Consider the following 27,260-nt stretch of genomic DNA (forward strand, 5'->3'; position numbering starts at 1 on the left):
AGAGTGACCAAACTTAAGGTTGATGGCAAAATTAAAATTATGACTAACCCTGTTTATTTATTTATTTGATATAGCTTTAATCGTTAAATAAGCAACGTCATTGAAGTAGCTAAGAATAATAGAATCCCGTCAAAAATAAATAAACAAATAAAAGAGGCAGCTAGTGCTAAGCTAGCATGTATTTAGATCTTTTATTTAAAATATATAATTTGCAATTCAGTATTAATAGGATCTTTTACCCATCTGATGCAGAGCTGGATGAAATTAAGCCAAGATCCCATTACTACCAACTACCAAGGTTCCATCTCCTTTTACATAGAAGATAGCAAGCAAGCAACCAATCAAAGTTCGATTAAAACATAATATTATAGTCTTTTCTCAAAATATTATTGTTCTTGTATGGATACTTGACGGGAGAGTTCGGCCCTGGGAGTCGACGCCAAATTGTTATCTTCAGTATCAATCTTTGAGTTTCATTGAAGTTCAAGTTTTACTCCGAGGGGATGTCTAATTACGCAGAGTGTGAGCAAGGAATAAGGGTAGAGTATATCTACAAAAGCACTCCGAAGTTTAAGTCAGTATTAAAAATTCAGTGTATCCTATAAAATAGAATATCATACCTTTATGAGTGAAGTAAGGTCGGTTACTTTTCTGTTGGTCTTCGAATTTGAAGAGCAATGATTAGGCTTTGATGGGTCCTGACATTATATTGGACGTTTTCAGGATATAATCCGTTGGGTCTGGTTGTAACGTAACTTGCCGATTAATGACGTTGATTGCCGATTAATTACGTAACGCCAAGCTATGCTACGTTCTGCCGAGTTATGACTTGATATTCATAATGGCCGGATCATAGCTCCCAAGTTTAGCTTGGAAATGTGTTTAATGAAGCAGATTGAGCTTTAAATGATGCATAAGTCGGCTGCTGAATAGTTCGGCGAGTGGTTTTGCCTTGTAGCCCATAAACAGTTGTTAATGCTAAGTAGTGGTATAATTAGGAGAGAAAAAAATTAAATGCGTGTTGCAGAACGTGCGTGTTTCCAATGCCCTTTGCTTTTTTTTATGTAATTGATGTGATGGGAAGTGCAAACGAAATTTTGGGATTAAGTGTGTTAATTAAAACACTTTGGAATCCTGAAGGTTTGCATGTTTGATGTATTATTCTCTCTCAAGCAGTTGGAACCAAAGAATGAGTAAAAGAGGTAGGTGTTACTCCTTTCCTCTTGTCCTCTTAGTTTAGATTCTTGGTTCGTTATCTGTTCTTCTTCTTCTTCACTTCTGTTTTCGAATGGGTTATGAGAAAGAGACGAAAGGGGAGATAGATTGGTCTTATGACGATGTGAGGGGTCATGTTTCATTGTTTTTTGTAGGGGTGTTCAAAACCGATCCAATCCGAACAAACCGATCAACCGAACCAAAAAAATCGATAACTGAACAAATCGAAAACTGAAAAAACCGAAAAATGATTTGTGCAGTTTTTTTGCGGTTTGGTTCGATTTTTGGTTTTGGTAAAAAAAACCCTGCTATAAAAGCAACCTCCCTCCTAAACCAGCCGCATCTAATAGCCATCCCTAGCAGAAACCCTAACTCCCTCGACCCCTCTCTCTCAACCTCTGTAGCACCAAATCTCAGCGGAAGCTCTTCCTTCTTCTTCTCTGCCATCGACGCCGCCAGACAGCACCATCGCGGCGGCGCGGCTCTTTTCTCTTCCTCTCTTTTTCTCTCTCTTTCTCATAGCTCGTAGCGCTTCTCTTTCTTCCCCAGCCTCGACAGCTCCACACACCACCTCTCCAGTAGCCGTCACCTCCAAGAACCAACAGCCGCTGTCTTCTTCGACGAACCGCAGCAGCACGCACCAGACGCAGTTGAAGCAACTCCTGGTCTTTGGTTCGTCGCCGCCGCTGTCTCACCATCCTGCACCTCCGTCGTCCTCTGCAATGGAGCCTAAGTCTCAGGTAGTTTTTTTTTGTTCCGATTCTATTTTTATTAATTCTGGTTTAGTCTTTTTATTGATTTTAAGTTATAATGAACACTTGGTTGCCTTGTTCTTGATTCTATGGTTGAATTGTTGATTCTGATTTTGCTTTTTTAATTTTAAAATTTTTGTTCTGTTTTGATTTATGGAAATTCTTGTTTAGGGTTGATTCTGATTTTGCTTTTTTAATTTTGAAATTTTTGTTCTATTTTGATTTAAGAAAATTCTGGTTTAGGGTTGATTCTGATTTTACTTTTTTGGTTCTATTTCTTGATTTAGTTTGGAATTGGTGCACCATTTTTGCAAAATTTTTGGAATTAGTTTGGATGTATTTCTTTACTTTCTTGCAAAATTCTGGTATAGGGTTGATTCTGATTTTGCTTTTTTAATTTTGAAATTTTTGTTCTGTTTTGATTTAGGAAAATTCTAGTTTGGGTTGATTCTGAACGTTTTGTTTATTTAATGTTAATGCAGGAAAGGAAAAAGTGAAAGAGGAAGAACTTGTGGAATTGGTGCACCACATGAACATTTTTTGAATTAGTTTGGTTGTATTTTTTATTCAGTTTGGTTCTATTTCTTGATTTAGTTTGGAATTGGTGCATCATTTTTGCAAAATTTTTGGAATTAGTTTTGTTGTATTTCTTTACTTTCTTGATTCAGTTCAGGTTGATTATTGTTCCATCTGTTTCCCTGTTTTTGCAACAAAATTGCTAATGATTTTAATTTGTTGTGCTTCTGCTAATTTGTTACTGATTTATGAGTCAAGTTGATCATTGTTCTATCTGCATCTGTTGATTTTGCAAAATTATTAATTATTTTAGTACCCTAGATATGATTTGATGATTAGAATAGGATAGGTTTTCAAAACAATTTAAAAATCGAACAAACTAAACCGAACCAAACCAAATTTAATTGGTTTGGTTTGGTTCAGATGGTCTTAATAAAAAAATCAAACCAAATTGAACCGCACAATTAATATAACATTGGATCGGATGACTTTTTCTTAAAAAACCGAATCAAACCGCACCACGAACACCCCTAGTTTTTGGATGTTGGTACTATTAGTGACATAGACAAGGATAGAGTTGTGAGGGCTGACTCTGGAGTTCGATTGGAGTTACTTCCATGTTCAGAGAATGACAAGGTTTACCACAAAGGAGAGGGTTTTGAGCATTTCTTTATGTATAACTATTGTTGGAGGAGCTGAGGGTGAGGCTTCCATTTAGTGATTTTGGGTGCCAAGTGTTAAAGCAGTTGAACTGCGCACCTTCACAACTGCATCCAAATGGGTGAGCTTTTCTGCGTGCGTTTGAGATTCTTTGGAGTTTTTGGAAGAAATCCCATCAGTGGAGCTATTTTTCTCCTTGTTTCAAACGAAGGGCGTGTGGAAAGGTGGTTGGATAAATCTGAATAGTTCGCCGAGGTTTGGCGTTTTTAAGTTATATAAATCTTCCTTTAAGAACTTCAACAAAATGTATATTAAGGTGAGTAATTTTGAGGGCGACTTTTCGTTCTCTGTGGATGAACATTTGGGGAAAAAGTTTCTTCTTTGGTGGTGCTCAGAGTCTCAAAACATTCTAGGGCCTGAGACTATAACCCCAAGGGATGAGTGCATAATTGAGTATTTGATTGAGGTTGTTGATCGGAAGGAATTGATTTCTGTATATGATCTGTTGCAGTGGGAGGAAGATAAGGATGCTGTTATAGATTATTTGGGTAAGAGTTTCAATTTGGATGTTGTATCATATATGGGTTTTTTGAACAATTTTTGGTTTTGTTTGCTTTTCAGGAGGCAAATACCTGGGTGTATCTACTGCAAGTCTAAGGGCTCGGGTGAGGAACAAAGGTCTAGATAAGGAAGGATCTACGTTGAAAGTGGATAAGGTCGGTACTGGCGAGGCTGATCAGCCAAAACCGAAGAGAAATAAGGTGGTTTTAAAAAGGAAGAAAGCTAATGTTGTGGATTTGTCGGAGGAGTTCGATGATGGTTTGGAGGTTCCGATAGAGGAGGTTCAGAAATTTTATGATAACCAGAAGAAGTTGCATGATTTTGTTGAGCGGAGTGAGGGTTCCTCGTTCTGGGGGAAGGATTATCCATTCATGGTTACTGCTGATGAAGTATGTCAGACCTCGTCCGATGTTATCTTGGCGGACGAGGTAGGGGATGTGGCGATTGATCAATATATGCAGGTAATTACTATTTTGCTGGTTCGTTTGACTTGTTGATATTTGATGATTCTAATGGTCATTGTTTTTCGTTAGGTTGTCGGTCTGCGGCTTGTTAGTTTGGGGCGTAGCCGAGAAAAGAGACATTTAAAAGTTGCGAATGAGAAGCCTAATCCGAGTTTAAAACAGGAGTTAGATTTGAAAAAATCTAGGGTTGTCGAGGTTGAGGCAGAGCTGGCTGAGGTAAAGAAGGATTTGTTATTGACAAAGGAAAATTATTCGAAGGAAAATTATTCGAAGAAGAAAAAGGTTGATCTCTCCAGTATGAGTGCTCTTGTTATTGAGTTAACAAGTCAGCAGAGAGAAATTAAAAAGATCAAACAAGGGGAGATTTTGGATTCTTTTATTAAAGGTTTTGAGAGAGCTTCTATTCAAGCCAAGTTTCTTGCTCCTGGAGTGGACTTCTCTCAGATAGATCCAGGGAAGATTGTGCAGGATGGGGTCATGGTGGAGGATGATAGTGTTGCTGATTAGGGGGATGAGAATGTTGAACAGGTTTAGATATGATTTTGTTGTATGTATTTTGTTTGATAAACTAATTTTCTCCTGAGGTGAGCTTATTTTTGTAATTTTATCTTGCTACTGTTTTTGGAGGAAAGTAACTTATGATGCTTCTGATTACATGCTTTTGTGCATGTTATTATTAGTATAGAATATAATTATATTGTTTTATGAGTGTTATCTATTTTGTGACTATGGCTTTGAGCCAAATTGCTTGATATGGGTAAAACATATCATAATGTTAGGTAAATTTGTTTCAGATGGTAAGGTTCTGTTGTTTTGATAGAGATTGTTAATGTTGAGGAAAGGCCGAGTAGGCCGAGTTTAGGGAGATGCCGAGTAGTCGAAGTAGGTTTTATTTGATGATAACATTTGGTGTAATCAGATTCTGTTTAATGATCGGCTGTTAATTTGAAAGTTTTTGAATAGTCGGTTTCTGAGTATTGATCGGCAATCTGTTTGACTATTTGATTCCAAATAGTCATATTCAGGGATAAGATCGGCTATTTATGTTTGACTGATAGATTCCAAATGGTCTGTTTTGGAATAATATTGTCTTATTTGACTGATTGTTTCCGAATGAACGGTTTCGAAGTAAAATCGGTTTATTTGACTGATTATTTCCGAATGATCGGTTTCGGAGTAATTTTGGCTGTTTTGTTTGACTAATTATTTTCGAATGGTCGGATTCGTAGTATAGATCGGTGGTATAAATATTTGACAAATAAATGAGAAGTATGAAATGCAAAAATATTGAATGGATTAAATAAGAAATTTATTTATCGTGGAATCTTTGATTTCAAAGGCCCAGATAGGCTAGCCTCGTTAAAATCTCTCCAAGCAAAACTCCTTGTGCGAAAAATCTTGGTAGTAGGAAAAAGAATACTCGCCTGTCCCTGGTTTTTAACTGTAATATAACTTTAAAGATGATACATTCCAAGTGTTAGGGAGATCTTTACCCTCTAAGGTTTGTAATCGGTAAGCTCCATTGCCGATGACTTCTGGGATCCGGTAAGGGTCTTCCCAATTAGCTGCTAGTTTGCCATGTGTTGATGGTCTTCTAGCTTGTTCTGTTTTCCTGAGCACAAGGTCGTTGACTCAGAAAGACCTTGGGTGAAGTCTCTGGTTATATTTTTGGGCTATGTGCTGTTGCATGGCCAAATGTTTGACTGCTACGAACGATCAGATTTCTTCTACGAGGTCGAGTTCGGATTGCCAAACTATGTCTTTTGTAGTTTGATCGGCTATTTCAGTGCGCAGTGAGGATTAGGAGATTTCCACGGGTATCATTGCGTTGGAACCGTAGACCAGCCGGAAGAGTGTTTCCTTTGTGGTTGAGTGAATGGTGGTGTTGTATCCCCATATGATCTCTGGGATAAGCTCGACCCAGAGGCCTTTTGCGTTATCCAGTTTCTTTCTTAGAGCATGTAGTATTACTTTATTTGCAGCTTTTGCTAGCCCGTTTATTTGTGGGTGCTCCACTGATAAAAAATGTTGTTTGATTTTTAATTCCTGCAAAAAAGATGTGAATTTTTTATCGGCAAACTGGTGACCATTATTTGTGATAATGTGCCAAGGTATGCCGAATCGACAAATAATATATTTCCATACAAAAGAAAGTATTTATTGTGATGTAATCTTGGCTAGAGGCTGTGCCTCTATCCATTTTGAAAAATAATCAATTCCTACAACTAGGAATTTTATCTGCCCTGCTGCTGTTGGGAAAGGGCCGAGGATATCTATGCCCCATTGGTTGAACGGCCAGCTTACCTCGGAACAGTGTAGGAGTTCGGCCAGGAGATGTGTGATCGGGATGTGTTTCTGGCAATTGTTACAACTTTTGACTTTTGTTTTGCAGTCTTGTCGTAGTGCCAGCCAATATAATCCAGCTCTGAGGATCTTTGAAGACAGGCTTCGGGCTCTGAGGTGTGTGCCAGAGATTCCTTTATGTGCCTCGGCAAGCGCAAGCTTGGCTTCAGTTCTGCAAAGACATTTTAGTAAAGAACGAGAGAATCCTCGTCTATATAGGCAATTGTTATAGATTGTAAAAAAGGAGGATTGTCGGCGAAAGTGTCGAACGTTTTCGACGTTGCCTGGCAAGATCCCTGTCCGAAGATAGTTTATGTATGATGTTCTCCAATCTACTTCTTATGTTACACTTAAGATTTCTGTGAGTTCAATGCTTGGTTTAAGCAATGTTGACTGATAAAGGGATTACCCATTTGGTTGAGTACTGATGAGTTTAGACAGAATGTCAGCTCGACCATTACTCTCCCGGGATATATGTTGTATGTCATATTTAGAAAATTTTGAAAGTAAATTTTGAACGATGTCAAGGTATTTAAAAAGTAGAGGTCTTTTACTTGGTATAGGTTGCTTACCTGCTATACGACAAGTAAGGAGTCGCAGTATACCTTAAGTTCAGTGATGTTTAGGTCGGCAGCGAGTCTAAGTCCGGCAACGAGTGCTTCATACTCACTTTGATTGTTACTTGCTTTGAAAGAAAAGTGGAGGGAATGTTCAATGACATTACCGTGGCTATCGTCGAGTATGATTCCTGCTCCACATCCTTGTGGGTTGGAGGACCCGTCGACGTACAAAGACCATTCGACATAATCTTTGGCTACGTCTGGTACTGAGAACTCGGCGATAAAGTCGGCCAAGAACTGCGACTTAATGGATAATCGGCTCTCGTACTTGATATCGAATTCCGAAAGTTTCACCGACCATTTTACTAGTCGGCCAGCCAGTTCTGGTTTCTGAAGTACTTGTCGTAAAGGATGGTCTGTTCGAACATGGATGACATGACTATGGAAGTATGGTCGTAGTCGTCTTGCGGAGAAAACAAGAGCTAAAGCCAGATTTTCAATGCTCGGATAGCGAAGTTCAGCGTTTTGTAGTGTTTTGCTAATTGAATGAATCGGCATTTGCTGCTTTTGCCTTTCTGCAACAAGAGCGGAGCTTATAGCACAGTTAGTGACAGATAAATATAAGAATAATGGTTCCCCTTTAAGGAGAGTTTGTAAAATTGGTGGTTTTAAAAGTGTTTCTTTGATGGTTGTAAATGCTTGTTCACAAGCATTAGTCCATTGGAAACCTTTTTCTTTTTTAAACTTTGGAAAAAGCATAAAGATTTAGAAGCTAGGCAAGGTAAGAATCTAGAGAGTGCATCAAGTCTCCCTATCAACCGTTGCACTTCTGTGATAGTTTGAGGGTTGGTCATATCCAAAACAGCTAAGCCATTTTCTGGATTTGCCTCGATACCTCGGCTAGTGAGCATGAAGTCGAGAAATTTGCCACTTTGCACGCCAAATGTGCATTTTTCGGGGTTTAGTTGCATGTTGTATTTTCTGATTTGTTCAAAGATTTCTGCAAAGTCATCAAGGTGGCTGTTGCCAATTTTTGTTTTGGCGACCATGTCGTCAACATAGACCTCGATGTTTCTGCCGATCTGTTTGGCGAACACTTTGTCCATTAGGCGTTGATAAGTTGCACCTGCATTCTTAAGACCAAACGACATGACTTTATAACAATAGTTTCCATATTTAGTAATAAAGGCTGTCTTATTTTGATCGGATGGATGCATTTTGATCTGGTTATAGCCAAAATATGCATCCATAAAACTAAGTTTTTTCATAACTAGATGCATTATCAACTAAGCAATCAATAGATGGCAAAGGATAGGAATCTTTGGGACATGCTTTGTTGAGATCGGTGAAATTAACACACATGCGCTATTTACCGTTATGTTTTTTCACCATGACGATATTTGCTAGCCATGTTGTGAATCTGATTTCCTGGATGAAGCCGGCGTTGATGAGCTTTTTGGTTTCTTCCAGAGAGGCTTGTTTGCGGTCATGGCCGAGGTTTCGCTTTTTCTGTGCTATAAGTCAGACAGACAGATCTAATGCCAGCCTGTGGGATATGATAGATGGATCAATGCCTGGCATGTGATGATTGAATTTTTGACGGTTTAGAATTTCTCAAATAAAATCGCGTCGAAGTATAGTTTCTAAACCAAGCAATAATCCTTTCATACAAAAAGTTGTTTGTCACTAAAACAAACCCCTAAATTTATAAACCGAAATATTCAAACCTCGGGTCGTTCTCCCTAGGAATTGTAATAAAGTGTTTTGTTATTGGTTGAGTTATTTTTGGGGTTTTGATAAGAGGCATGAAAGATAAATGGCAAGAAAGTAAACTAACAACTATAAAAGGCTCTTGGCAAGGTATGAAAATTAGAAGTCCTATCCTAGTTATCCTCCTCAATTGTGATGAGAATTGTTCATTGCTACCACTTAGTTAACCCTTACTAAATAAAGGAAAGTCAAGTGGATGAATTGACTTGAGCCACAAGTCCTAGCCAACTCCCAAGGAAAGACTAGCTTTAGTGCACTCCAAACCAATTAGCAATCTCTCCAATTATCAATCAACAAAGGAATTAGATAACTCAAGTGTCACTAATTACTCTCCCTAGGCCAAGAGGAATAAAATCTACACTATATCTAGAAGAGGCATTTCAACAAACACATAAAAGGCAATAAAAGTAAACAACATAAATTGCAAGAATTAAAGAGAGATCTAACTACAAAGGCAAGAGATCAACAATAGAAAAGAAAAGAAAAACAATTATTATGAATTACCTCTTATTGAATTGAAATAAAATGGAAGGAACAATAGTAGATCTACAACAAAGCATAAGAACAACATAAAGGAAATTACAACAAAAGAATAGAAGAAGATGAATGTAACAACAAAGAACTGAAAGGTAGAAGTAGAAGAAAGCAAAGATTAAAACCTAGATCTAAGAGCTAATCCTAATCCTAATCCTAATTCTAGAGAGAAGTGAGAGCTTCTCTCTCTAGAAACTACTTCTAACTAATCCTAATTTGTGTGTATGAATGGAATCCCCTTTTCTCTTCAATCCTTGGCTTTAAATAGCATCTTTGGCGCCAAAGTTGGTTGCAATTGGGCCCCACAACCCTTCAGAATTTGTTGGTTGCGAATTCATTAAAAAATCATATATCAGCATCGACACGTACGCGCACATCACGCGTACGCGTCCATTGGGTGATTCGTAGGTGCGCGCGCGCGTCCATGGGCGAGTTCAACTTCTTTGACTTTTCATGATTTCTCCACTTTGCATGCTTTCCCTCTTCACTCCTTTGACCCATTCCTAGCCCTTTTCAATCTGAAATCACTAACAAACATATCAAGGCATCTAGTGGAATCAAAGGGAGATTAAAACCATCAAATTAAGGGTTGAAAAGCATGTTTTCACATCTAAGCACAAATAAGGAGACAATCACAAAACCATGCTATTTCAATGGATAAATGAGGGTAAAAGGTATTAAAATCTCTTAGAATCAATGCAAGATAAACCGTCAAAATGGGGTTTATCAGCATGTCAGCTAGGGTCCAAACAAACAGGTCGGTATTTTGTTGAAAAAATGTTCGGAATGAGGCTTTCTCTTCTCAGTTTAATGTGGAACCGACGTAAGTGAACTTGTCTGAGCTATCTGTGAAATAGATTTTGTGCAAGTCTTCTGTTGGGGTTAGTCGTTCAAAGGTTCCTGCCCTGGGATCAAGGTCGGCCAGGTCTGGTAGGTCTTCTTGGTTGCCGATGTTGTTCACATGAGCCCGCATGTTCTAGTTAGGTCTTTTAAGACTATTGTTGTAGCATTCTCTGGCCTCTCGGGCATCACTGTGAATAATTGCGATTGTGTTGTCCTGCAAAGGAAACTTAACACAGAGATGAATTGTGAAAACTATGGCACCAAACCTATTTAAGAAAGGTCGGTCAAGTATCAAATTGTAAGGACTAAAACAATCAACAACTAAGTATTGGATATCTGAAGTTTTGGATAAGGGATCCTCACCGAGTGTCGTTTGTAACCACACAGAGCCCATAACCGAGACTCTCTCACCTGAGAAACCAACCAGGTCTCCCGTGAAAGGTTGGAGGATGTTGCTGCTCAGTTTCATCTTCTGAAATATGAAGTAAAAGAGGACATCGGCACTACTCCCAGGATCCAGTAAAACCTTTTTCACTAGGAGATCTCTGAGCTGAAGGGAAATGACGACCGAGTCATCTAGATTTGTTACGTTGATGTTATGGTCGTCGGGCTGGAATGTTATCTGAGGAAAGTGTGGAGGTGTTTGTGTTTGATCTGCTTCTATTGAAAGCATAGCTTGGTAAGATCGCTTTCTTGCCGAGCTTGTGGCTCCTCCACCTGCAAACCCCCGGAAATACAGTTAATAATACGTCTTAGTTGGTCAAGATGATTGGTGTTCGGTCGATCTTTATCTCGGCCATTCTGTGTTGCCGAGCTTTGGTCACCAGAGGGAGGTGCTCGTCGTTGTATGTGATTGCCGATATACTTGTCGAGGTGACCTTGCCGAGCTAACCGCTCCAGAAGGTCTTTAACAATGACACACTCGTCAGTAGTGTGTCTATGTTTTTGGTGGAAAGAGCAGTATTTTGATCTGTCTGCGCCTTTTGAATCTGGGTAGCTGCCGGCTTTTCTCGGCGGTTTGATTAACTTTGAATTTAAGATCTTCTTGATGATGTCATCGTATTTGGTGTTGAACTGAGTATAAGAGTCATATCGCAGAGTTGGTTTGAAGTTCTTCTTGTTGTCTTGAGTTTTGTCGTCGTCTCTGTAGTGTGGTTTCTCTGTTTTCCGAGCTTGTTGGAGTTCTTCGATGTCAATCTGAATTTTTTCCATTTCACGGAACTCGGCCATAGTTTTGGGCTTGGCCACAGCAATGGTCTCCTAGAACTTTCCTGGTCGGAGTCTACTTTTTATTGCATGCAGCTCCACCGCGGGGTGGAGGTTAGGTATACTCATGGCTATGTTTGTGAAGCGCGTCATGTAGTCACTGAGGCTCTCACGTTGGCCTTGTTTGATTGTGTTCAGGTAGTCGGAGTCATGTAGGTATATGGCTGATCCAGCAAAGTGCTCCTCGAAGGGCTTTGATAAGTCTCGAAAATGAGAAATAAAACCTGCAGGCAAAGAACAAAACTAATCAAGTGCAGGACCGTCCAAGTAAGATGGAAAACAACGATATAATACTTTATTAGATGCACCGTTTACTATCATTATGGAGGTGAACTTTTTTGATGTATTTCTACGGATCACCCAGCCCATCATAGGGAGTCAGGGTGGTCGGCAGAGTGAATCTCCTGGGTAGCACGAAATGCATCACTTCGGCCGTGAACGGCCCAGAGGAGCTTTCTAGGTGGTCATCCTCATCTTCTGGCCGAGCTTCCTCATTATGCTCGAGTTGTTCTTCTTCGTGCCGAGCAGTTTCAGAGACATGCGTAGGCCCTGATTGATGCTCGACTTCTTCTGTCTGTTCTTGTCGATCGTTGTTGTTTTCAATTCGGGTGTTATTGAAATTAGCAATTTGATTTGCCATTCTTTGGTTCTCTTCGGCCATGCGCTGGTTGGCTTGCCGGAACTCGATCACCATTTGAAGGAGTTCAGATGGTGTGGGTGGAAGCTGTTCAGCCATGACTCCAAGCGAGGTTGTCGAGGCCGATGATATATGGAAAGGATTATATTCTCGGCCCCACGGTGGGCGCTAATTGTTCTTGTATGGATACCTGAAAGGAGAGCTCGGTCCCTGGGAGTCGACGCCGAGTTGTTATCTTCGGTGTCGAGCTTTGAGCTTCGTGAAAGTCCGAACTTTATTCCGAGGGGATGTCCAATTACGCAGAGCGTGAGCAAGAAACAAGGGGAGAGTGTACCTGCAAAGGCACTCCGAAACTTAAGTCAGTATTAAAAATTCAATGTATCTTATAAGATAGAATACCATACCTTTATAAGTAAAGTAAGGTCGGTTACTTTTCTCTTGGTTTTCGGATTTAAAGAGCAATGATTAGGCTTTGATGGATCCTGACGTTACATTAAACGTTTTCAGGATATAATCTGTTGGGTCTGATTGTAACGTAATTTATCGATTAATAACGTTGATTGCTAATTAATTACGTAACGCCAAGCTATGCTATGTTCTTCCGAATTATGACTCATAATGCCGAGTTATGACTTGATATTCATAACGGCTAGATCAATTATGATCTTCTAATAATTTCATAATACTTAATTAATATACAAAGAACCACTTGTTTGCACACAATATGCATTGCTATCAGCCTATCAATATATAATAAGCTATTTTCTCAACTAGTCAGCTACTCTGCTTGTTATTAGGGTTGGGGGGTCAACTGAGTACCAACTTCCGATCCGTGCCTAATTATGTTTTTGAACTTCCCAATCACATAATCAAGTAGAATTGAATGGTTCGGAATAAACAACAATCCCTAATTGCTTTAATTTGAGTCAAGTATATAGATGGATACATCAGTATGGATTTGTAACCACATACGTACTTCACGAATTCATGGTCCGGGCTTAATTAAGGAGAATCTTTAACATCAGCTCAAATTGGCAAATAACATTTGTAATCATTAGTAGCCCAACGTGGCTAACAGATATCGATTGAAGGGACGTCCAATTATAGGACCCCACGTTAATATCTTCCCTTAGCGACATGTGTGATCTTCATCAATCATCATCTATATATATATCTATCTTACACACAAACGCGTTAGTTAGTAACGAAATATCTGCTGTTAGCCTGTTACGCCTCAATGTAACGATCGCGCTAACAGACAATTTTTCTCTTATCCTATCCCTTCATTCAATTTTAATAACCCCACTACGCCTGCATGGGATGTTAATTGGGGAGCTGAGCATTTTTATTTCTGTGTTATTAAATTTTACTACATACAAATAAAATCATTAGACGACACATTATTATATACAATTACTAAATAAAAAAATATATTCTAAACAAATGAAGCTATATTTCATAGACTGTATAAAATTACTTTTAACTAATGGTATATTAAACAGAGTTACAATAAAAGACACATAGATATGCATGCAATCGCCGCAAATATTGAAACTTTGAGGTAATAGTGTGTAATTGTAATTGCAAAGCAATAGCCAATAGAAAGGATGGAAAAGATATATAATTGAAAAGAGCTTGTAAGAGGAGCAAGTGTAGTCTACGTGTGAGGTACGCTAGCTAACTTGAGAACCAAGTCATAGCATCAATTGCCATTACATTAACCATAAAATTTATTTTGTGGTACTCCTTACTGCCAACTGGATTTTCTTTTCCCTCTTAACCTCTCTCCCCACCTCACAAGATATCTCCCTCTATATATATTCTTTATTTTAGTCTCATGCTTCCTTCATTCACTTAATTAGATAGACAAGATTTCATTCTTCAGCTTCAGATGCGCTTGCCATGATGACACACACTTGGTCCCTTTGTTGTCCTACTCCAACGTTAACAAGAACAACGCCCGGTAATCAGAATCAATCATCATAACATATAACATCTGCATGCAACAACTCTTCTATTGTATTCTTAAGTTTAATCTTCTTTCATCTGATAATAATTGTATAAAGCAGGTAGATCAGAGAAAGAATGTGATGGGCAAGACAGCTTGTGTGTGAAGGCAAACGTGAATGAAGAATACTTAGAAGCATTTAGAACTAAGTCATACATAGAAATATGCAACAAAGCACAAGGCCAACTTGGGAGAACAATAAGAAGATCGCCACTATTGTCTTCAAATAACAATTCTCCATCAACAAATTCATCTTCTTCTACCCTTCCATTCTGCAAGCACCTCACAGAGTTCTTGCTTGATCCAAGGCAAGAGAACATAACAAGCGTGGCTGAAACCACCAAAGTTCACCATCTCCTTGTGAACTACTTTGAATCCAGCTTAGAAGCCTGCCATTGTTGCGACCAAATCCTCCAAGGGCTCCACTCCATGAGACTCTCTTATAGAAGAATCAAGAGGGTTGTTAAGATAAGCAAAATGGTTCTTGATGAAGACTGTAACAACAATGGAGACCAACAACAACAAATCCAAAAGGATGTTATCTATAGAGAGCTTGCTTCTTTTGCATTGCAGAACAACCCTTTGTCCATTCAATTCCACGACATTCATCAAAGGTACTGTACATATACCTATAAAGTCTAACACCAATTAATTAAGTTTTGATTAAGTGAAGATACAGTCTATATACTTGAAAACACTTATAAAGTACTTAATTCATGTATTATGATTTAGAGCCAAGATGTGATATTTATAGTATGTATATGTGTTTTTCACTTAACTAATCCATTAATGCATATTAAATCTCTCGGATGGATTTTGCACTTTTGCTGATTGCTTTAGCATAACCAACTGCACTGCAGGTTCATGGAGCTGTTGCATAGGCTGAGATCAAAGAGAGTGAAGATTCAGAGGAAACTAACATGGAAGAGCATATGCAAGAAGGTGGCAGGGATTGGTCTTGTGACAGCACACAGTGCTATAGTTGTTGCATTATTGGTGCTTTGTTTTCACAGCATTGTGGGGTTGGTGGCTGCACCGGGAATTCTAGGGGGCTTGGTTGGTTGGTTGATAAAGAGAATATTCAAAGGGAAGAATAGTAAGAATGGAAGAATTAGGAGAAGTTACTGTGAGAGGCTGTGTGAGCAACTAGATGTGGCAGCAAAAGGGATATATATAGTGATAAATGAGTTGAACACAGTGAGTAGGATGGTGATGAGGCTGCATGATGAGGTGGAGCATAGAAGGGTCATTGCACAAGTGTGTGTCAGGAACTATGGAAAGTCTGAGATACTGAGGCAGGTTCTTAGGGACTTGAATGACAATCAGTCAAGCTTTTTGGATCAGTTGGAGGAGCTTGAGAACCATATTTACTTTTGCTTTCTCACCATTAACAGATCAAGGAGCCTCCTTCTCCAAGAAATTACCCAGGATTTATAAGCATTCATTCAAATGTTAAGTATTGGTTCCTCTATTATAATTTTTTGGAGGCCCTATATATGTGTGATTAAAGGGGAGTCTTTGGTTGAGTTGTTTGTATGTAAGGTCCTAAGCTAAACTGCCTAGTATATGTTCTGTCTTTTCACAATGTATAGTTCCTCTTCCTTCTCATAGATCCAGCTGGAAGTGATATGAGCGAATTCCTGTAAAAGTTCAAGTTTCCATCTGCTGATGCGTGAATTTTTGTTGTATACATGAATTCGTGGGCTCTGATTACTAGCTGGCTTAGAATACCACAGTATTACATTGATCTCATTATTACAATTGCTATTATCGTTTGAAGAATAGGTGTCTTCAAATGAACTCGCCTGATAGAACAGAATCATATAATAAGCAAGGTTCTTTATCAAATATGTTGTGTGATTCATAATTTTGAACATTTTACTAATGTACATTAACTTTTAAACTTGTACAGTTTAATCAACATTTAATTAACCTTGATTGGCCGCTCAACTTCTCAATAACACTCCACATTCCACAACAGCCCGGTTTATCGATTTAAGAACAAGAAACTAAACAAATATAATCTCAAACTTGTAAGTTATTCACCACCTTAACTTTCACTTCAATGTATACAGCTTAAGCACTATGATTATTGTTTTAACAATATTCACAAACCTTCATTATGAAAAGCTATAGCAATTATTGTGTCTCCCTCGTGTCTTCAATTTCTTAAGAAACCATAAGACATACAAATACAGGATCATCTAACGTGTTTACAATGGAGCCTGATTTCTTGTCCAGCACCTGTGATGCTGCTCATTTTGATCATGGACTTGACGAATGCGTGTTCAAAGTCGTTTTTGGCATTAGCAAACTTTGAAACCAAGGATTTGGTTTTGGGGTGAGTGAGAAGTGCTTGATCGGAAGAGAAAACAGTCTTGCCTTGGAGGATGAGCTTGTAATAAGCGTTGTCAAAGACGGTGTTGGTTGAGTCCAAAGGGGAACCTGCATTATTTGCCTTGTTGTGAAAGGGACATATGGTTCTGAGGTTGGTGGCAAATGATGGGTTCAAGGAAGGGTCAATGTCTTTGTTGGGGCTGAAGTTGTGAATCCTGTTTTGGAAAGAGGAGCAGTGAGCAAAACCCAGGGTGTGGCCACCTGAGAGGGCTACAAGATCTTCCAAGGAAAGGCCTCTCTGAGAGAAGCTTTGTTGTAATTGGGATATATTGAAGGTTGGAGCTGGCAACTGTCTTGTTTCAATGGCCTTTGATATCCTTCCATCTTTTCTTCCTTTAGGCACTTCCCAATAGGGTCCTCCAGACTAAAAATACAAAGTCAATTCAAGTCAACAATTGTAATATAATTATATTGTTACTTGTTAGGGAGTGGAAATCAGACCAGATGAACAGCATCCCTTGCGGCCAGAGCCAAAATATCAGCACAAGATACGACTCCGGGACATACGGCTTCAATTGCTTTCTTGGCGTTATCAATGACATAGAATGCATGCAATGAGATGTTGGGTGGTCCATCCTTTTCTGCTTTATTATTTCCTTTTGATTCCAGTAGAACAGACCCATCACACCCCTTTAACAAGGAAAAAGGTAAATTCAATCACAATTTTCTTCATATAGGCCTATTATATGCACAAGGAATAAAAGTTGCATACCCTTATGAAGCAATCATGAAAATGCATCCGAAGTAGAGCAGCCGGGACAGTTATATCATTCATGACTGCTTTATACACAGCACCCGAAACAATGGACTCTACCTGAGGACATGTGTGTTCATAGTAATCCACACTTAGTGCACTTGCTACACAAGTGAAGGACACCATTATGGTCATCACCACTAAGGCACGTATTGTTGCCATATTTGATATTCCTAATCAGAGAATTCAACCTTAGTTTTGACGACCAATGGGGGGAATGCTTATTCATTTATAGGGAAGGCAATGAAACAGAGTGAAGATGGAGTTGTTAAGGGAATATGAAGCAGTTAGTGGAGCAGTGTTATCAAAGCATCTTCTGTTGTTGAATAAAACAATATATGCATTTGGTACGTGCGTAGTGCGTACTTTAATTTAGTTTTTGAACCCACGCAGGTTAGTTAGTTTGTACAAAAGATATATATATGGTTCTTGACTTCTTCTTATACAGTAGTTGTCTAATTGCTTTCATTTGTTTTCTTTATTAATCATTTATTTGTGGTGAAAAATTAATTACATATTCTTGACATTACTTGTTTGTCATCGATTCCCCTACAAGTAAAGATATTATATCAGACAGTAACTAAATAAAAGAGGTCATTGGTTGGAATTGGATGTGGGAATTGACATTCCAATGACTAGTTGGATTTGGATGGTTTAATATTGACTTCAATCACTAGCATTCTAAAATTAATTAGTTAAGGAATGTTATTCATTTTTTCGGTTTTTGTTTTTATTTTTGTTGTACGACACCTATTCTAACTTCACTGTCTAAGGGGATGGGGGAGAAAAGCGGATTTATCTGACATACCCTACAGCAGCAATTTGTTACTTACTTGTGCTGCAAATCGAACCGCCATAACTCATTGTACACATCTAAATCTAATGATGAAGCATATGCATATGAGTTAAATTTGATGTGTACATTACATGCTAAGGCACGCACATTATTATGAGTTTGGAGATTTATCTATAGGCAATTGGGACAACTAATCAAGAGTTTCAAATAGGTTATACCATGAAATGAAAGTACATAATCCCAATCTCATATTTATATGATTGTGTGTGTCTGTATGCGACTCATGTTCATTCATGTGAGAGTGATTGTGAGTTGTGACAGGCCAGCACATCATGTCGTGACTCTCAATCATAATCATTTTCATATGTAAATGACATAGATTCTTTACAGCATCGATCTGCATAATTATATATATAAGCCTTTGGAATTTTCATCAATGCACCAATCAATCAATTGGTGGAACTCTTCTAATCATCATTCTAATGTATTAAAAGTAATCAATTATTCTTAACTTCACTTATTGAAATACTAGAAAGATGTTCAAAGGAAAAACCATTTAAATAATGATAGACAACAGTGAAAATACTTTATAGTAGGGAATCAACATGCCCCAACAGAGGTACAAAGAAAGAGTATTAATTCATATTAGAACAATTTATGGTATAAATTTAAGCAAGTTGAAATTACATTATTGGAAACAATGGTACCACCGGCCTTGATGTTCTTGATTAAGGGCTAATCCACCAAATTAAGAAGAAGAGGATGGCGGGCTGCTCCAATAAAATAATTAAGCACGCCTCAGCCGCTCTGGTTATGGTAAAAATAAATGTGAAGATTCTTATGAGAACTGAAGAGGGCTAGAGAAAGTTTGGCCAAATCCCCAGTTAGATGGAACAATGTCATTGAAAAGCTTAGTTTCTCCATCAGTAGTAGTGACCCTGAATGACAAAGATTGGCCATTCAAATATGCATTGGATTGCCAGTTAGCACCCCAGTTTCTTGACATAGCCATCCACCCACTTTTTGATCCCTTTATGGACACTGATTGGATGGATCCAGCACCTCCCACATTGCTTATCAACACTAACTCAAAGTAGTCTCTCCCATTTATGCTGAATCTTACCCCTCCATGCTTCTTGCATGGCACCCTGCACCATCATATCTTAATTAGGATCATGCATCCATATATATCATTAATCAAATTACAAAGTGTGGATACCTTTGGAACAGGACGGGGACGATGCCTCCTCTGTAGATGCCAATCTTTTCCCATGCTGGTTGTGCCATATCAAAGTGCTTCAGAGGTGGGTTGCACCACCCTCCATTGTTATTGGGAAGAGCAAAGTTAGGAGGGCAAAAGTTTGTGGCGGTTATGGTGACTGATCTTCCTTTGATGCACCATCTTGAGTCTGCTTTGTAATCGCAGATGATCTTGTAGCATTCTCCGCATGAGGCTCCATCATTGAACAAGGCTGTGCTCAAAGCCGCAGTTCTCGTCCCATACCCTGCTGCATACAGATTCCCATACCCACATGCTCCTCCTGCATTCATGCATCATTAATATCACGCTCTTATTAGAGAAAGCTATGTATATACGTTGCTTACCCATAGTTCCTGAGGCATCACTACCGCCATAGAAGGTGGCATGGGCATTGGTCCAACCGGAAGCTGAGAAAGCATATGCAGTATTCATCACTGTGAAAATGAAGGTGGCCAAAACAAGAATAAATTTGGCCATTGTTATCCTTCTCCGACCACCCCTTAGGCCTTAGCTTAGCTGATATAGAATTGGATTATATTGTTATTTACACCTATTATTTCCAAGCACAAAAGAATTGTCCTTAAATAAGGGACCAAACTCACCAAGGATTACCCTTGCACATGTGAGCCCTGCAGTAGTAGAGAACTCATGGAACATTTTTTAATCTAATTTAATAATCTGTAAAAGCCTTAGAGGTTCTGAACATCATTCAATAATTCTCACGTTCTCTTCCCTTGGCACCTCACATGCACATCCCAACATTAGAGCCGTGAATGGATCAAAACCCCACACCCCCATTTGCTTCTTCTAATATATTTATTTTTTTAACAATATAAATATATTTTCAATCGTTCACATATTGTGTGCTATTTGTGGATAAAATGACAGAACAAATGGTCTTAGATCATAAACATAATGTGTCACATGCAAATGCTTGCTAGTGTCGTTTTAATTCAGTTACATGCACATGTCACATTTTTTGGCTATATAGATTGTCAATTGTCTTTTAGCAAAAGCAAAATATATAATAATCACCGTTGATTCATTCTGAAAACACATGGAGGATATATATTTGACATTCATTTAGTTTATCACCGTTTATTAAATAATAATATACTCAAGCCTATGCATGCTACGAGCCCTATGGCAGCACCGTCAAGCGTCCTCAAAGCTCATAGCAAGCTCATCATGGGACCTACAACAAACATGAAATGACTGCTAACAAGATTCTATATCACACATTTTTTTTTTCCTTTTCCTTTATTAAATTTTTACACTTATGGTAGGTATGTGTTAGAAATACTATTTACAGATTAAATAAAAACGGACCTTAGTTATGTACATGAAAGTTGTAATAACTAAAACGCGTCTATACTTCTCGTGAAGTCAGAACTCAATTTTATATATTTATTAAATTAAAACTTACGCTTGTTGAAACTTGAAACTAGAAAAATCTTCATGTGTCATTCCGCGTAATTTACTTTCTTTCTCCGTAGTTCGTATGCTCCTTCTCAGGATTCTTAACAGTTTTAATTATGCAGCTGAGGCTTGGCACAGATGGAGAATTTGTATGCCTCTCATCAAGTTGTACCAAGGATCGGTATAGTGTGGGTGATTGTGTATGTCCAAAAAACAAATAAAATTATACATTACTATCGTTCTAAGGACTTATCATCAAGCTTTTGTTTCAACAATATCTCAAATACTTCATTTCCAAAGTAAGCCTAATTTTTTTTTTTTTAAAAAGCAATGGTTATATATTAAACGTCATCATATTCATTTCGTTTGAGGGAAGAGAAAAAAAGGGAGGGGGGACCGGGAGTGGATCTCTCCAATAGAAAAAAGATTGGATAGTGTTTAGTATAGAATCTCACTTTTTATTATTCTCTTTTCTATTTAATTTTAGTCTCACTTATAGAATTAAAGTTGAGAGATCAGATTTTATTCTCTCAAATATAAAAAAAAAATAGAGAGGATTCATTTCGGATAAACTTTATATTCAAAGTATTTGTTATTCAAATAACCGACAGCTAAAAAATGACTAGTCAAGTAAAACAGAAATATTCACGGTACAGAAGTAAGAGAGACGCGTCGTATTGTTACTCAATTAGTAAACTTCTGATCTTAGGGGTAATTTTAATTTAATTTTATTACATGATTATTGTTGGAGTATAATAAGCATCAATTAGATTAATTTAACATTATTTAACATATTTAAATATTTATTATAGGATATTACGTCTTTATTATTTTGATTCTCTTAATACCTATAAATATCCTTCTATATTATATTATTTTACACAACTTGAATGCTCACAAATATTTTTTCTATTATTTCCTCTCCTATTTCTAACATGGTATCAGAGTCATAGTATCTTTTTTGAAGAGTATAATTTAATTTTCTTCTAGTAAAATCATCATACTTTTTTTTCTTTTTCTTTTGTTAATGCTTTGATGCTTTTCTGACCTCACCGATTAACTCATCCACTACTTACTTATTCTCATCGTCACCTTTGAATAGGTGATAGTTTATCATCTCTTCGCACTTTATCATTTAAGTTTGGAAGGAATGTTAGAGTATAATTAACATCAATTAGATTAATTTAACATTATTTAACATATCTAAATATTTATTATAAAATATTACGTCTTATCTCTTAGCACTTATAAATACTCTTATATATTATATCATTCTACACAACTTTAATACTCACAAACATTAATTTTTTTTATCCATTTTGTAGGTGTAGATATCACTTCAAGATAAAAAGGTCGATATTGTAGGGGGCAAATATTCATAATTATATCAATAAAAGGGTGCCTAAAACGGTGAGAAAAATAATGTGATTCTGAAAGAAAAACATTATATGGAGGCTCAACAACCAACATGTTCTATATAAGTAGCTGACATTACATGATATAAAAAATATAAGGCATCACATTAAAATGTGGTAAAATTATGGGAATTCAATAAAAATACAAATACATGCAGAAGTAGAAATTCGAGTGGTAAAGAACGAAATTATGAAGAGAAAAGAAAACAAATATGTTGACGTTCCTCCAACATGTGCGTTACCGATTTTGCTCAAATTGCACTGGCTGTTGCCTCTCCACTCTTTCACCGCACTTTCATTTCCCTGGTGTCAGCTGGAAAACAGAGTGCTCCAATCCTATAATTCAAAGCCACCTAAGGCCTCATCTGTAGAGCAAGTTTCTAAGGAAATATCTAGTCATGTAATATCACCTATAGCATATTAATAAACAGTAGACACAATATACAATTTCATATCACTATGCCATACATATCTAGCTGCCACGTTAACCACCTCTGCAAAGGGAAAACTTTAGCATACCAATGCAATAGTACAGATAAGACTAAATCATGCACTCTACTGCAGCATAAGATAAAACAAAAATAGAGTGTAGTTTAAACACATCTCTAGCAAATATAAATTAAAGAATGAGATTCAGGGCCTTAACAGAGGTACAACTTTTCAAGCATCTAAACCTAGGTCTAAAACATGAAGGCTGCTTCATAAAGCAACAGCCTCCAACTAAGTCTACTGAAACTGTAAGAAAATGCCCTAAAGTACGTTGGGCCCCAAAGAAAAAGAAAGGGGAAATGGGGAAAATTGAAGAAATAAGTTAAAATCAAAACATAACATTGGACAACGTATTCTTCCAATCAAATCATGAACGGTGCACTGAAGGTGGCCAATCGGCTGCCTCAAGCAGCTGCCTGGATTGGCCCATTGGATCTAAAGCCACGACCCCTTCCACGATAACCACCCCTGCCACGGCCACGACCTACAATAAAATTTAATCAGATAATCATAAAGAACTTTCAAGCAGCTTATTGTCTGTTATCTCATATTCATATTTCATTTTATCCATCATAGCTTGTTAAATCATAAACATGAATTCGTCAAACAAGTTGCAACAAAGAAATATCCATAACTAAACTTCGCATGGTTAGGTAAGTACTCTTTTCTTAATAGTATTTAGATTTTCATCCTGGAATCAATAATAAGTACACAACTTCAGTTCATACAGCGATGAACATAGTCCACATACCACCACATCCTGATGAATGATAACCACAAGTTTGACAAATGCAGCATGTAGCAAGATTTAAATGTAATATCCTAATATATCATATCAAGTATTTCATGAAACTCTTATAAATCAAAATAACCACCATTGCAGGATCATATAATGCTTTATCTCCTCATGTCTATACAAAAAAGGCACTGTATAAGAGGGTATCTTGCAGTGTATCCTTGGATAAAAAAGTTAAATGATGAATGTGAAAGAAGATTATAGATGATATCTTATACATAGAACAATGAACTTGATAATTTTAGAATATAAAGGGAAAAAAATAAAAATAAAAATAAAAGAACCAATAGGGATTAAGTACCACGTCCTTGAGGAGGTACATCTTGGTTGTATCCACCATCTTGCTGCATATCAAGCTGAGGTCCATTGTATCCTCCCCTTCCACGACCACGGAAACCACGTCCTCTTCCTCTTCCTCTGCCCCTTCCCCCCCTGGGATTTCCCATGTTGCGATCCCAACCTCCATCCTCATAATCAGCTGAAATAAAACCATTACCTGAAAAGAACAAAACAGCCATATCAAAAATGTCCATAGAATCAACATTCTGTTAACCTGGTCGATTCACATAACTTGCAAACAAAATATTTTTTAAAAGAAAAATTCAGACAAGTTTCCCTAACGTTTAATGAGATTAACTGGTTGTGGACAAGTTACATGAAAGGTTATTGAAACACATAAAACTCGATTATCAAGATGCACTCATGTGTACTTGAAAACCCTATACCCTATGCCATATTGTCATCACTTTCTCAAATGTTTACAATAACATCCAAGGCATTAACTTTAGATTGAAAATGCAAAACTGAGATGAGGAAAATATAATGGACTAAGTTAAAGGGCTCGGTCATTACAATTTAAAATTGATTTATCCAAGAGATATCAAAACCTATAAACCTCTAATTATAAACATGACATTGAATATAAATATGAATGCAAGAATAGGATACATACCTCTGGCCCTTCCTCTTCCTCGGCCCCCACGACCTCGAATTCGGCCATTTGGTGAACTCTCTGCATAACACAAAGGTTATATGGATGGAGAAAAAGACATTCATTTTCCAAAACACCAATTGTTATATGAACCTACCTCCCTCATAATCAAAATCAGCAGATGCCTTCACCTGGTCAGCTGGTAATGGAGGCTGATACCTAAAATGGCAAAACAAATTAAAGATCATATCAAATACTCACAGTTTATAACAATAAAACTCTTTCAATACATGAAATCTTGGAAACAGCTAAGGAAGTGCAGATAATCAGTACACATTCTCTAACTTATTAACAACCAAGAGAAAAAGCATAAAACAACTTAGTTTTAGGGCAATTAAAATAGTAATATAATAAGTTGTGTTAAGTGCCAAAAGCCCTCTGCATGCTGATGAAACCCAAGTACATGACCAGCCATAGTCAAAGCAAGGAACTTCCGAGATGTTGTCTTGTACACATCCACCACAACCACCTCTTGCACGTAAAAACTTTTTGCTTAATGACAATGCAAGTGGGAAAAGGCAACTTACCCCACAGATGATGTATTGATTTCCTTCTTAGAAAGGGTTATTGTTATCATTGATACATGTCTTGTTGTCTCCAAACTGCATGATGGACAACATCAAATAATCAAATAAAATATGTGGAAAAAAAAGTACAACCTGAATGAAATGCTGAACACTTTAATCATTCAGGTTTATAATACTATCCAGAAACTGCACTTACGGAAGGAGGCCTTCCTCTAGGGGCTCCCAAGTATCAGTAATGTCAGTGGATCCAATTTGTGTATTCTGGTGGAGACCCACAATTCTCCTCTGCATTATTTGATCACCCCCAATCACAGAAGCAAACCCAAAATAAATAAATAAAAGAAAACATAGAGGACTCATCAGAACAAAACAAAATATCATGAAGATTACATAGCCCAGCTCAGCCAATTACAAAAGGAACAGACCTTGATCAACTCCACAATTGTCACAGTTTTGTTGATAGCTCTACCCATTGCTTTGAAGACAATTTCATTGGAACCCTTTTCCTGTGAAGAAGCAAACAATATAATCTGAGAAAAAAAACTGATCAAAATGGTCCTCACAACAGCACTGGATACGTAACATGTCAAATTCATCCAGATAAATTTCCCAAGTTTTTACTTTCATTTTGTTTTGACACTTCTATTTTTGTTTTTTCTATACCAATATAAATGGGGAGTTCCATAATATTCAAACACATAAGTGTTTTTTTAATGTTAATAATAACTCATGGTAACATTTGAATCATTATCTCTGATTTTTTTTGTTCAACAATTATGTTTTTTTAATATGTTATACTATTCACATGTATAGTTTGTAAAATATATTGTACCCCTTTCATGTATTTCATCTATATCCCGTGCAGTATGGTATAAATATCCTGAATTGCACACGTAATTAATAGGTGTGCATAAATTTAGTTTAGGTTAAAAAATGCTTACAATATAATGTGTTCCCAAAACAGGTTCTGAAAATTAAAAAAGAACTATGTCACAAAACAAAGCTATTGCCAAACAGGACTTAGTTAAGCGTTGTAGCAGCGAAGCAGGATTCTTTTGTTGTGTGAATTCAGCAGTTCATATGAAGAAAATTCTAATTTTATACAAGGAATAGAAGAAGGAAGTATAATAATGACAAGCGTAGATGTTGTAGAGAAAAAGAAGAAAGCAAGCACGTAAAATTGAAAAGGCAGGGTAAGTTGTGGTAGTGAAAGAATAAATAGAAAGGTGCCTGAAGCAAGGTCATGGCATAAGTAATGTAGTTGCGCATCCTGCCCTGACTTGTGATACGGATCTCGTTTTCATCGATTGGCGTTTCTGCCCTTGGCTTCTCCACCTTCTGGTACCGATCCATCTATTCGTTTCAATGCCACACACCAACACCAAAAATAAAAATATAATGAAAATCACATGCTTCACACAAAGTGAGTTGAAAGAAGGTTCTAGAACATGAGTGGAAAAAGGAATCGATCTGAGAGATAGAAAGAGTTAGGCTTACCGGGAATCCTTGGTCGTAAAGGATGGATAGAGTGTTTGCTTCTCCCCCACACCGCACCAATACGAAGCGCCAGCGAGAGCCCTCTTCTACGGCTTGTATTTTCTATTACGCCCTAACCACTTTACTGTGTCTTCTCCCCCTTATATATCCCCCACCTTCTCCAAACTGCCCTAACCAACACTCACTACCTCAACCTCCCCTTCCCACGGCCCAATTCCCTTTATGGGCCTTACCCATCTCCACTTATTTTATTTGGGGTCAATGCGCAATTAGAGTGGAAATTTTTATTTTACTGCCCACAGAAGAATTTCTCAGACTTGAGGAGGCTGTTGTTACCGACCAAAAAAAAAAAAAAAGGAGGCTGTTGTACATAATCCAATCTGGTAGCAGTGGATCTGCTAGAAGATCTTTGGCAAATATGGTACGGGACTTGAAGACTCAATCCCACTTGGTGCTATAGATGATTAGTATTTTAATTAGAGTCCTTTTTGTTTTTTATCGGATGTCCCGGAAGGGACAATTAGAGTCCTTTTTAAATTAGAATATCGAGTATGGGTATTGCTAACGGTTTTCTTTTTTTGGGTAAAAGGTATTTGTGGTTTTTGTCATTGATATTAACTTGTGTTAAGGTTATTCTTTTGGACATGACCCACTATATTTGGTCTCTTTTTGTGTTATGTGTATACTACTAGTTGGATTTCTTTTCTTTTGAGCTCCATTATGGAACTCACACATACCCACAAACATACAAAAAAAAAAAGGTGAGGGTGGGGTGGGATTGTAGGAATG

General features: G+C 37.5%; 5 protein-coding genes across 6 annotated transcripts; 1 reads left to right on the forward strand and 4 right to left on the reverse strand.

Annotated features, from left to right (window-relative positions):
- Positions 1–10,351: 10,351 nt before the first annotated feature.
- LOC112805415 (uncharacterized) lies at positions 10,352–11,448 on the reverse strand. Its single transcript, XM_025847803.1, has 2 exons — positions 11,043–11,448; positions 10,352–10,935 (listed from the first exon to the last, which is right to left on the reverse strand). The coding sequence occupies exons 1-2, from the start codon at positions 11,446–11,448 to the stop codon at positions 10,352–10,354; spliced, it is 990 nt and encodes a 329-aa protein (XP_025703588.1).
- Positions 11,449–13,450: 2,002 nt separating this feature from the next.
- On the forward strand, positions 13,451–15,977 carry LOC112696398 (UPF0496 protein At1g20180). Of its 2 annotated transcripts, none has more exons than XM_025749150.3 (3): positions 13,451–14,084; positions 14,191–14,743; positions 14,990–15,977. In XM_025749150.3, the coding sequence occupies exons 1-3, from the start codon at positions 14,024–14,026 to the stop codon at positions 15,564–15,566; spliced, it is 1,191 nt and encodes a 396-aa protein (XP_025604935.1). In that variant the 5' UTR covers positions 13,451–14,023; the 3' UTR covers positions 15,567–15,977. The 2 variants fall into 2 exon arrangements, with proteins under 2 accessions (XP_025604935.1, XP_025604934.1); XM_025749149.3 differs by having other exon boundaries at positions 13,866–14,084; positions 14,188–14,743.
- Positions 15,840–17,532, reverse strand: LOC112696399 (peroxidase 64). The gene is made up of 3 exons (XM_025749151.3): positions 17,239–17,532; positions 16,968–17,156; positions 15,840–16,890 (listed from the first exon to the last, which is right to left on the reverse strand). The coding sequence occupies exons 1-3, from the start codon at positions 17,440–17,442 to the stop codon at positions 16,330–16,332; spliced, it is 954 nt and encodes a 317-aa protein (XP_025604936.1). The 5' UTR covers positions 17,443–17,532; the 3' UTR covers positions 15,840–16,329.
- A 1,108-nt stretch (positions 17,533–18,640) lies between these two features.
- Positions 18,641–20,126, reverse strand: LOC112696400 (expansin-A11). Its single transcript, XM_025749152.3, has 3 exons — positions 19,682–20,126; positions 19,296–19,617; positions 18,641–19,224 (listed from the first exon to the last, which is right to left on the reverse strand). Exons 1-3 carry the CDS (start codon positions 19,812–19,814, stop codon positions 18,915–18,917), a joined length of 765 nt encoding a protein of 254 aa, XP_025604937.1. The 5' UTR covers positions 19,815–20,126; the 3' UTR covers positions 18,641–18,914.
- Positions 20,127–22,758: 2,632 nt separating this feature from the next.
- Positions 22,759–26,911, reverse strand: LOC112696401 (uncharacterized). The gene is made up of 9 exons (XM_025749155.3): positions 26,472–26,911; positions 26,205–26,327; positions 25,400–25,480; positions 25,171–25,259; positions 24,975–25,049; positions 24,545–24,606; positions 24,409–24,468; positions 23,758–23,952; positions 22,759–23,144 (listed from the first exon to the last, which is right to left on the reverse strand). The coding sequence occupies exons 2-9, from the start codon at positions 26,325–26,327 to the stop codon at positions 23,065–23,067; spliced, it is 765 nt and encodes a 254-aa protein (XP_025604940.1). The 5' UTR covers positions 26,472–26,911; the 3' UTR covers positions 22,759–23,064.
- Positions 26,912–27,260: the final 349 nt, after the last annotated feature.

The sequence above is a fragment of the Arachis hypogaea genome, chromosome 6 (genome assembly GCF_003086295.3).
Source record: "Arachis hypogaea cultivar Tifrunner chromosome 6, arahy.Tifrunner.gnm2.J5K5, whole genome shotgun sequence".
NCBI lineage: Eukaryota > Viridiplantae > Streptophyta > Magnoliopsida > Fabales > Fabaceae > Arachis > Arachis hypogaea.

Excerpts from the sequence above, each read along its gene's own strand:
- LOC112696399 (XM_025749151.3), bottom strand. The coding sequence starts at position 17,442 with ATGGCAACAATACGTGCCTTAGTGGTGATGACCATAATGGTGTCCTTC. Across the intron at positions 17,157-17,238 it reads TTCATGATTGCTTCATAAGG|GGGTGTGATGGGTCTGTTCT; the intron begins GTATGCAACTTT and ends TCCTTGTTAAAG. Across the intron at positions 16,891-16,967 it reads CAAGGGATGCTGTTCATCTG|TCTGGAGGACCCTATTGGGA; the intron begins GTCTGATTTCCA and ends TTGTATTTTTAG.
- LOC112805415 (XM_025847803.1), bottom strand. The coding sequence starts at position 11,448 with ATGGCCGAGTTCCGTGAAATGGAAAAAATTCAGATTGACATCGAAGAA. Across the intron at positions 10,936-11,042 it reads ACGACGAGCACCTCCCTCTG|GTGGAGGAGCCACAAGCTCG; the intron begins GTGACCAAAGCT and ends GGGGGTTTGCAG.
- LOC112696398 (XM_025749149.3), top strand. The coding sequence starts at position 14,024 with ATGATGACACACACTTGGTCCCTTTGTTGTCCTACTCCAACGTTAACA. Across the intron at positions 14,085-14,187 it reads GTTAACAAGAACAACGCCCG|CAGGTAGATCAGAGAAAGAA; the intron begins GTAATCAGAATC and ends AATTGTATAAAG. Across the intron at positions 14,744-14,989 it reads TTCCACGACATTCATCAAAG|GTTCATGGAGCTGTTGCATA; the intron begins GTACTGTACATA and ends ACTGCACTGCAG.
- LOC112696401 (XM_025749155.3), bottom strand. The coding sequence starts at position 26,327 with ATGGATCGGTACCAGAAGGTGGAGAAGCCAAGGGCAGAAACGCCAATC. Across the intron at positions 25,481-26,204 it reads ATGCCATGACCTTGCTTCAG|GAAAAGGGTTCCAATGAAAT; the intron begins GCACCTTTCTAT and ends GCTTCTTCACAG. Across the intron at positions 23,145-23,757 it reads TGTACCTCCTCAAGGACGTG|GTCGTGGCCGTGGCAGGGGT; the intron begins GTACTTAATCCC and ends ATTTTATTGTAG.
- LOC112696400 (XM_025749152.3), bottom strand. The coding sequence starts at position 19,814 with ATGGCCAAATTTATTCTTGTTTTGGCCACCTTCATTTTCACAGTGATG. Across the intron at positions 19,618-19,681 it reads TGATGCCTCAGGAACTATGG|GAGGAGCATGTGGGTATGGG; the intron begins GTAAGCAACGTA and ends GCATGAATGCAG. Across the intron at positions 19,225-19,295 it reads GTCCCCGTCCTGTTCCAAAG|GGTGCCATGCAAGAAGCATG; the intron begins GTATCCACACTT and ends ATGATGGTGCAG.